The sequence below is a fragment of the Porites lutea genome, chromosome 10 (assembly GCF_958299795.1).
Source record: "Porites lutea chromosome 10, jaPorLute2.1, whole genome shotgun sequence".
Taxonomy (NCBI): domain Eukaryota; kingdom Metazoa; phylum Cnidaria; class Anthozoa; order Scleractinia; family Poritidae; genus Porites; species Porites lutea.
Genome location: NC_133210.1, coordinates 250,001 through 260,000, shown reverse-complemented (window position 1 = coordinate 260,000; position 10,000 = coordinate 250,001). Strand labels below are relative to the sequence as shown.

At 37.8% G+C, this 10,000-nt stretch overlaps 1 protein-coding gene across 1 annotated transcript in view; it reads left to right on the top strand.

Moving 5' to 3' along the window:
- Positions 1 to 9,470, top strand: part of LOC140950211 (protein Aster-B-like) — a 20,893-nt gene extending 11,423 nt beyond the window's left edge. The window contains exons 12-25 of the mRNA XM_073399413.1: positions 2,469 to 2,521; positions 2,787 to 2,877; positions 2,984 to 3,099; positions 3,186 to 3,236; positions 3,719 to 3,810; positions 4,299 to 4,348; positions 4,769 to 4,822; positions 4,912 to 5,046; positions 6,014 to 6,080; positions 6,540 to 6,596; positions 6,862 to 6,960; positions 7,262 to 7,339; positions 7,664 to 7,706; positions 8,533 to 9,470. Coding sequence (XP_073255514.1) covers positions 2,469 to 2,521; positions 2,787 to 2,877; positions 2,984 to 3,099; positions 3,186 to 3,236; positions 3,719 to 3,810; positions 4,299 to 4,348; positions 4,769 to 4,822; positions 4,912 to 5,046; positions 6,014 to 6,080; positions 6,540 to 6,596; positions 6,862 to 6,960; positions 7,262 to 7,339; positions 7,664 to 7,706; positions 8,533 to 8,598 — 1,052 coding nt within the window. The 3' untranslated portion in view covers positions 8,599 to 9,470. The remainder of the gene's footprint in view (positions 1 to 2,468; positions 2,522 to 2,786; positions 2,878 to 2,983; positions 3,100 to 3,185; positions 3,237 to 3,718; positions 3,811 to 4,298; positions 4,349 to 4,768; positions 4,823 to 4,911; positions 5,047 to 6,013; positions 6,081 to 6,539; positions 6,597 to 6,861; positions 6,961 to 7,261; positions 7,340 to 7,663; positions 7,707 to 8,532) is intronic.
- The last annotated feature ends 530 nt before the right edge of the window (positions 9,471 to 10,000 follow it).

Below are 10,000 nucleotides of genomic sequence, written 5' to 3'. Positions count from 1 at the left end.
GAACCGACAACCCTCCGTGATCTAGCCGGATGTTCTAACCACTAAGCTACTGGAGACTCGATGGCGAGCAAGCAGGGCTCGGATTTTGTCCGAGTTTCCATTTGATGCAAAAAACGTATCATGTTCTACTTCTACAAAAGACTCACTTGGTGATTATCAATTTTACTTGGGAAAAGTACCTTTTCGGAGAGAATGTTTCTTAGCTTGTTATTGACAACCTGTCTGAATTAAGTGGTTCCCCAGCAGTGTTTTCAATCTCATCATCCTGAACAAAATGTAATTCTGACAGTTATTACTGACAAATCCCGATTGCAAAAATAGTGACCGTTCTAAAAAGTGCTCCGTTGAGGTTTCAGATTCCGCATGATAGAATAACCAGCGACAGAAAAAAAGGGATCAAGAAAGGGACACAATTTTTTTTCTTCTGAGCCCTCTGTGTCACTTCCGACTGAATAAACATCTTTCTCACTTTCAGAATAATCACGTGACTGGGACAATGAAAATGTTGGCATTGATCAGGGACCGCGGAGGGGGAGGGGCTGGTAGGGCCGCGGCCCCACCACTTTTTTGCGTCCCCGCCCCCACTTTTTGCGCTAAAAAGAAAAATAATTAAAATTAAAAAACGACTTGAAACAAGTTTTTTTCCGTCTATATTCTGCTATATTCTCTGTATTTTCTTTAATTTCAAACGCCAGGCATTTTGTGGGGCTCCTGTGCTTTTCGCGGTAATTGTGCCCTGGGGCCGACTTGCCCCTTGATCAAACGCAGGAGCCCATAACCTGGAGCGTGTAACTGCCATAAATTCGTGCAACGGCGTTTTTACAAGTGAGTTTATTTTTAGATAAGCTTTTCCTGCGAAAAATGACTGTTGTCGCTTGGACCTTTTCACAGTCGGCTGTTTCGAAGATGATTTCGATTTCCCTTTTTCCGTGTATTATGCGTTATCGCCGATGAAGTAGACGTCCCAGGCTCTTCTACGTTTTGCAGATCTTCCACTGAACTGCTAGTTTCATTGTAAATACTGAAATTGTCGCTTGAAGTACTGTCAGAAGAATCCTCTCAAGATTCCTCACGTGCATCCGCCACGCTTTTTTTTTCAATGTGAAGGAGTTGTCCTGGTTGCGTGTTAAAAGTTTATTATTGATGATGCACGTGCTTGTGATTGGCTTTTCGAAAGCAATTCACGGGAAAGGCTTATCTAAAAATAAACCTACTTGTGAAAACGCCGTTGCATAGGAGCAGTATGGAAGTTAGACGCTCCGGGTTATGGGCTCCTGTCAAACGCCATGCCTTGGCCACCCCTTCTCTTCGTTCGGCAGCGCGTTTTGTACTTCCAGCTCCGGCAGAGTTTTTTATCAGTTTTATCAGGCGAAATGAAGAAACTTACTAGCTTTTTCAAGCCAAACGAAGGTGAGTAGTTGTTTTGAGTTGATAAAAGTTTTACATTTTGTCTTTCTCCTTTCGAATCAATGAAATATTCGATGGCAAGAAGAATTACATTACTTGAACAGTGAACGGCCATAGTTAGAAATTTTTCAGATCACTTCAGTGTAGTATTTTCTATACTAAAATTTTAATCGCGTCTTTTCTTGCATTGAATCTGAAAGACATGGCTGAGATCGAACATGAAACAGCAGCGATTCAGCAACTTTACAGTATTAATTGTCATGAGAAATTAACGGAAAGCTTGGACGTGATTCAGATCGCAAACACATTTGCTGGACGGAATGAAAATCGTATGAAGAATTTCGGTATCTTCACTGATGCCGACCTATAAAGAGCAACAAATACTGGATAAAGTATGCAAAGTCACGCGACAGAAACAAATCAAATGCTATGATTTTATTCCTTTTTTCGATTTTCAATATGAAAAAATTATTTTCAATTGTCAGCCCTCCCACTTTTCACCTTGCTCCGCGGTCCCTGTTGATTACCCGTCGTTAAGTTTAAACGAGATTTTTTCTTCGGTTCTATTGTCAACAGCGTTTCCCTAATACCACTTTGCCATATCCAGCTTCCCATTCATATTTGCAATCCTGAATCTCGCCCACCTTTTCCTGTAGTCCCTAATAGTGACTTCATATAAGGCGAATTTCCAAATCCCGAAAAAACCTATTTGGGAGCCTCATCTGCAACTGTATTTACACAGTTTGCATTTGTTCCTTTACGTTGTACATTTATTTTAAACCCTTTATTCACTGGCACCACAAAATGTCGTTAAATTAGGGTTAAAGAACGTTCTTTTGGTGCATGGAGCCCTTTCAATTATTATCGTACCGTTTTATACTACTTTTATGCATGGTGTTTCCTCTGTTCTCTATTTTTTAGTATACCCGATTATAATTGACATCTTTTGAAGAAGTAAACATTCAATTAGAAACTCAAAATTGAATATTTCTTAATAATGCTGAAGATGATTATAAGAGACTTTAATGGTATCTTTTAATGGTATTTTTTTCTTCCTGTAGCTCCAGTCACTTGTGTTTGTGATGACCACCTTAGCAAGGAGTATGTAAATCAGGTTTGTGATCAGTCACATCTTACTTGTAAGTTATTTGTTTGGTTCCTGTACATAGTAAATCTGTTTTGTGTTCTGTCTTTTCGGCATTGCCAAGCGCAGCGATCTCTATTGTGATTTTTGATTAGGTAGTTTTACTTCTCCAATGAGTTGTTTTTTAACTTCTTTTACGTCGGCCAATTAAGTAAGTGCTAGGTGCAGGTCACACCTGTATCGAACTACAGCCGGCGATAAGTTTATGTTAATTAAATATTTTTCTAATTGTTAGGAGTTTCCCGTTAGTGTGGATACCCTTTATGAGTACCTCTTTACAGAGTCTGATTTCTACAAAAGAGTACAGAAGGCAAGGAAAACAAAAGGTGAGAAATTATTTGTTTTAAAGAAAACCTGACAAACAACCCAGGTCATGCTTATTTTCTGACTCTCTTTTCTTCGCATTGTTTTCCTTCCCGCATCCCCGTGTAGATCTGGTGTTTAATCCATGGATGACGACAGAAGATGGTCAGAAAAGAACCATCAGATACACGGTCTCTCTTAATCACGCTATTGGACCAAAGCACTCAGCTACAACCGAGAAACAGGTAACATAACGCAACGATACTTAGTCATCATGCAAGTTAGTCGTAATATTTTAATAAACTTACTTTTTCTTTTGTTTTCTTGGAAGCACTGTTTTCAAGGAAGTGTTCCTGGCAAAATCTACATGGTTCATTCAGAGGTATGCAGCTAGTAAAACTCTTACTATTGCCCATTTGATTGTGCAACATCCCTTCGAGAAAGTAGATATTTATCCGCCAGCTTTGTGCTGGCGTCAATGAGGGCTTAGTTCTTTTACATCAGTGCTGCTTGAGGAAATTGTTTTCACGTTACAGGGCGATTCTTTTGTCTTTCTCAATTTTCCCTTACCACCAAGTAAAAGCTGTGCGGGTTTGCTTATGAAACGTTTGTGTCTACGTCCCAAAAATAGGTTTCCTTCGGTTAATTGCTGTTTTCGGTTGTTTGCGCTTTATCGTTTCGAGGTTACAAGCGCTCTATCTCCGTTTACGCTGAAACACTCTTCAGAGGCGAGTAATGTCGTCTTCTGACTGTACTGCTGATTGTTGCTTTAGAATAAAATTAATGATTTGTATTCATTTCTGTTTGAAAATACATTGTTACGTGCACCATGATCATAGATTCAACTGGGATTTTTCTTTTTAGGTGAACAATGAAGGAATCCCTTATGGAGACAGTTTTAGTATCACCAGTAGATACTGTATTACACGCGCTTCAGTCACCACTAGTAGATTAAGGTATTAATTAGCTTTACATTTTACTATCAGACTGTAAACATACTTGGTAGTGTCGATTGGTGCGGTTGTACAAACGTGGTAGATTTACCACCGTTAAAAGAGTCAAAATTTGATTTTCTCTAGAAACCTTAACATGTTTCAAAGATCTTCGAAGAATATCCATATGATATAATAGTCGAGAGTTAAACAGATACTTCATTATTTGACCTAGTTGATTTTACAGTAATAGTTGATTTTTGTAGAGAAGGGAAACATAGTACCAGCCTTGTAAAAATGTTTCAGGAGGAGAATTAGGTAAGGTAACAGGTAAAGGCGCACACGAGTCAAAAGCCCAAACTAGGATCTAAAACTAAAACGCTGTTCGATTTTGCGCAAAATTTTGATGATAAGCATTAATTGAATGAGATGTTCCCCAGCTTAGAACTATGAGAATTGTTTCAGAGTGATGTAGATCAGTTCTTTGTCTGCAACCTTGTTTGTACTTGTAGAGTAACGGCTGAAGTCAAGTATCATAAGTCAGTTTGGGGATTCGTGAGAAGTAAGTTTTGTCTGAACTTTGTTTTCAATTGATAATTACACTGAACAGACTGAGCAGAGCCGGGCTTCCCATGCACAATATTTCATTTTCAACAAAGTTACTTAGGAGAGCAAGCAAGGGTAACACAAAAAGGTGATATTTTGTTTGTGAATGGAGTACATTATCAAAAAACCACGTTATTACAGACGCAAATGGGACCATACAAAGTGTCCTAATTGAGCGGGCCATGTTATCGAAGTAAGTTTTTTATTCCACTCGCTTGTAGTGGTTGTCTCTCCTTTATTAAAGTAAAATACTGAAACTTGAAGGTTAACGCGGTTGATGAGGCAGTCGTGACTGGATGTTAAGTTCTGTGTTAGAAAGATATCAGTTGTAGTTATCCAAATAATATGTGATATGTGTTATTTTGTGTTTTTTAAGATATGATAGAGAAGAATGCAGTGGAAGGTATTGCAGATTATTTCCAGTTCCTAGGTATGTCCTGAGTAAGTCCTCGAAGCATTCCTCTTGTTCTCATCTTAACTATATATTGTGAATGTTAAGTCATTCCCGTTTCGTTTTAGCGGAAAGTCTGAGAAGAGAAACCACAGAGGGTCAGTGGATACAGAAAAGAAAAACGTCACCAACAAGAAGACACAAGAGGAATCGTAGTCTTAAAAATAATGAAGCCATGGAACCAACTAATGAAGCATCGATAGGTGCGTTAAACCAACAACTTTTATTGACCCCTTATACTTAAGAAAAATTAAATTTACATGAAATAAAAATTCAAGCTAAAAGGGTTGTTTGCTTCCTGAAATAACTCATCTAGAGAGTTAACGAGTCTAGGAAGCCAAATTACATAGAATCAATTACAATATTAGGGTCAGAATGACCACACATACAAATACAACACAAACATGCACTCATATCTAACTGAAAAAAGAAATAAATCAAACAAATGTTACAAGCAAGAGGGAGAAAAGCAGTTATACTAGGAATGAAATCCTGAATACAATAAACGAAAAATCAAACTTAAAGCAGCAAATAAATCATAGAAAAAAGTGGGAAGAAGCGCATTACTCTAGGGAAATCAGAAACCAAGGTGACATTAATATTGGCACACCAAGTCTTTTTTTAATATATTTTTTTAATTTACTAAAAGGGGTTGACTTTATATCTTTCCCAAGGGAGCTCGATGCCTTTGGTCCTTGAAAGCGAATATTAAATATTCCATAGTTTGATTTGATCGAAATTGATTTGCTGCACTTCGTGTATTGTAGTTTTGAATATTCAACACTGAATTAAAAAAGGTATCAAAATAGGAAGGAAATAACTTGTTATGAAATTTATGCATAAAAAGTGCAATGTGAAATGTAACAAGATCAGAGAACTTCATAATTGCTAATAATCTAAACAGTGGGGTTGAATATGATTCGAAGTGCTTTTTTCTGTAAAATATATGAAGGCTGAGAGTAAAAGAATCGTTCTGGTCGTTTACAATAGTGCTACGTTACCCATATAGCTTAGTATTTCTATCTTTGTGGTGCTGGGCTATAATAAGTGTTGAAATTTCGTTTTTCGTTTTTCTGTCTTGCTGCAAAAACTGCGTTTCCTTCAAAACGTTAGCTAGCTGTGTCCATTTTTTTAAAAGAGTTTTTCTTCTATATAATGCCATTTTTGTAGATGTTAAAACAAGCCTACTTCAAAGATTGTCGCTAAAAGGAGTAATATCAAGTGTCATGGGAATGAGGTCAGTGAACTAACTACAGTAAACAGAACCTGATGTATCGCATATATATGAGACACCTACTGAAAAATCATCCAGGAGAGGTTGTACGTTGTACGGTATCTACTGAAAATTTTGCATTTACTGTTTTACTCCTTATAGTAGGTCAAGAATGAAAAAGTAACAAAGGAAATGAAATTTCGTTTGATGATGACATGCTAGTTCATTACCGGGTAACTGTCCCCTGCAGTAGCAGTAGTAGCAGCGGCAGCAGCAGCAGTATTGTGTCGCTCGGTGGTGCCCTGGGTCTTTATACCTATACCCAGTTCAAAAGGATTTCTTACTTTATTGAGTGCCTATTTTTGATAAATACAGTAAAACCATAATTCCAGGGATTTGTGGAGTGTTACCCACTAATAAACCAGTAGTATTTATGTAGTCAGAAAGGCAGCAAACATTGATAATTTCTTTCCTTCTCCATAGATCTCATGTGCCACGAGTTCGGGCGAAAAACCCCCTGGCATTATGCATAACATTTCTGTAAGTTTTTCATTATATTATTTGAAAAGAAGTAGCTAAATGAGTGTTTAACGCACATCAATTGTTTACTTAGTTTGTCCCCCTCTGATCCGCCTTGTATTTCGAATATTATTTTGCGAAATTTTGCCTGTTTTTTACTGCACAACCATGTCTACATCAGACCAGGGAGATTTCAAGTAACATTGTGTCTGAAAAAGATAAAATGGATATTGGACACGGTACTGAGTAGTGTCATGTGCTTAGTCTTTACACTTTGTGTCTTTAGGCTTGGGGTATTACTGGTTGTTAACGTATTTCTGGTGTACAGACTTCTCCTGCTTGAGCAAGCAACTTACACTGGTATACACTGGGACGGAACTATCAAGTAAGTACACACCGGCTGGAGTAAACAGAGTGCTGGCCCCGGTTGTTCAAAAGATGGATAGCACTATCCACTGAATAAATCCACTATCCAGTGGATAAGTTTTAGGAAAAGCAATTGCGTTATCTAGTGCATAGAGATTTATCCTGCGGATAGCGTTATCCACCTTTTGAACGACTGGGAAAACACCCTTCCAAAAAAATATTTTTATTATTGGCTTCACTACGCTTAAAGTTAACGAACGCCATGGATCAGTTCTTATGATTTATAATCTTAGCCTGTATGTTTAATGATTTTACTGTAGAGACCTTCCAGCGGATGCTTCTCAGTGGTCCAGTCTGCTTCAAGAACAGAAAAAGACGCAAGAAATGGAGATGAGAAGGTATCAGACATGACCCCCCTCCTTCCAGCTCGCCGGGATAACTAGTACATTAAGATAGTTTTCAAGGTCTTCCTTTTTTAATTACTACTTTATAATCGGCGAGGAAAGTTTCAAGAAATATTGTTTCGTGATGCTACACGTTTCCTGATAAAGAGGGAGGCCGAAGAAAGAAAGGTTGCAACGTGAACTGACAACGAAAAACTGTTGCTCGCGTCGGTCTGTACCTCGCTGTTTAGTATTAATTGATATTATTTAGTAAAGGTGTGTTAAGGAAGTTAGAGACCTCAGAAGTTTTTCTTTATTTTTTTTCTCTTTTTCTTTCAGATGGCGAGACGTGCTCACATCATCAATTCAACTTATGAATCAGGTATTTGTTCCGGAATTCGTTAAGCCCATTCATGCATTTTTCAGTCGAGAAGAGCAGCGTGACAGAATAATTCTTATGCATAAGCTGGCGCACGCGTACCGACCGACCAGGTATACTCGTGACCGTCATGCCAAATGCTTTTTGTTGTTGTTGTTGTTGTTGTTTTACAAGTAAAGAAATGGTGAAGAAGTCTTTCCTACTTAGTAAAATCTTGAATGACAAACAAGTTTGTCATTTTGAAACTGAAATATGCTTTGTACGAGACTTTTTGCTAAAAAGAGAACAAATCACTGATCTGACGGGACACGTCTAATTAATAAGCCAACAAAGATTTGTTGTTGCTTAACAATTTACTGGCGTAAAACTGGCAATTTAGTTCTGTTATTCATTCAGAGCGGCTTGTCCATCTGCTCTGCGTTTACGCTGCAAGCCATCAAAAACATTTTTTCAACGTTTCATCCCAAAGCTTATAGTACTTTTAGGCACCCAGGCATCTTCAAACCGCCACTTGCTCTCAGGGTGTCCTAAACTAATGTAACTGTATAGTTAAGGTTAGGGCTAATTTTATCTGAGGAGTGCCGCACATACCCTACCGAAACTAAGTAGTAATGAAAATGCCAAGTCGGATCGTTGACACCAGATAACCTTGATTATACTACGCTCTAGTCCTTGTATTGGGCACTCTGCCGATAGGCATCAACTGGTATGACTGTATAGTTGAGTAGATTTTGCCCTGGACAATTATATCTTCCTTAGCTTTTCTTTTCAACGTCTATCCCTTAACACATAGATGTCAATTGTCATAATGCTGGTGTTGTTTTGATAGGTGCAGCGTTCCCTAGACTTGCTCCAGATTGAGCTAAGTAAAGAACACTCCAGTGATGGAACGTGAAGGGCGTTAAAAAACACGTACAAAAACGTGAATGATTCCATGTCAGCAAATGAGGCGAGGACTCAGCCGCTCATAAAGAGGGAAAAGCCGAACGAGTTATACATAATATGAGAATCTGCGAAAACTACAGACACTAAATCTCAAATAATTGCTATCTGAAACTACACCATGATCAATTGAAATCTCCTTTACTGTCAAAGAGGGTGCCTTATGTATTGATCTTTTGAAAATCATTTCAGTTCTGGGCTCTACTTTTAGAAGAACATCATTGTAATTACGATATATTTTTAAGTAGTTTGCACAATTGTTTACTTGTTTTCTAAATTTTTCCTTATCTACGCTCTCGTCCTCGTTTTTCTGTTATTCAAAAATAAGGCCCTGATCTTTGATCGGTGTTGTTCAAAAGCTGAGAGGATACACTATACTAATCTGATACTCTCTATAAAGTCAACACACTACTTCTGCGTCACTTTTGCGTTACTCCGTTTAATGCGTCGTTACCAATGTGTTACATTCTACCTTGCATATACAACGTCAGTTATGAGGCTCATGAATTGCGGTAACAGCAGAAGGACACTACATGATTGCCACACTGTCAGACATATACTTGGATGCCTATTAAAATATTGCTCAACAAGTATTTCAAACAGTTGATGTATGAGTCTCACTGCGAGGTTTAAACTAAAACATCAGTTCATATCAATTTTCTCGAAGTTCATGAGGTATGTCAATAACAAGTTATATCAATATCATAAATTATTAATGATAGAGAATTATAATTTTATAAAGTATAAAAGGCAAAATCGTGTCACCATTCATGGAATAGCAAACTCCATCAATAAACTTTGAACATGGTTAATCTCTTATTAAGACACTCATTTTTAGTTATTTGTTGTCAGCATAGTAGCCCCCTTGGTCTATAGGTCCAAAAGATCATCACCGCAAATCTGCAGTGGGGAATACTTTACATAGAGGATATATTTATGTTTGGACTAAGCGAAGTACCAAGTCAAATGTATTTGCCGCTGTCAATAATCCATTATAACCCAGTCTGCAGTTGTCTTATTGGTGCACTCATTTTTTTTTGTTTCTATCTTATGTCCTGTCGATACGATGGATTAATCGAAAGTAGTGTTTTGCCCAAACCTACCCACAATCAAATCTATTTTCTCGCAGAGTATTTGAATTCAAGGATTTGACTGGCAGAAATATTCGTAATTGTAAATGCCTCTTACCAAAATTTCTATTCTTTGCGTGGTGTGAGTAAACACGTATATGTTGTGGGTCATTTCAAATATATTTATTTGGGGCTGCTCGTGAGGGCAACACCAAATCAAAAAATGGGTTAAAAAAAGGACACACGGATCTTCCAGAAGGCTTAGCATGTCCCGCACCCCTTCAG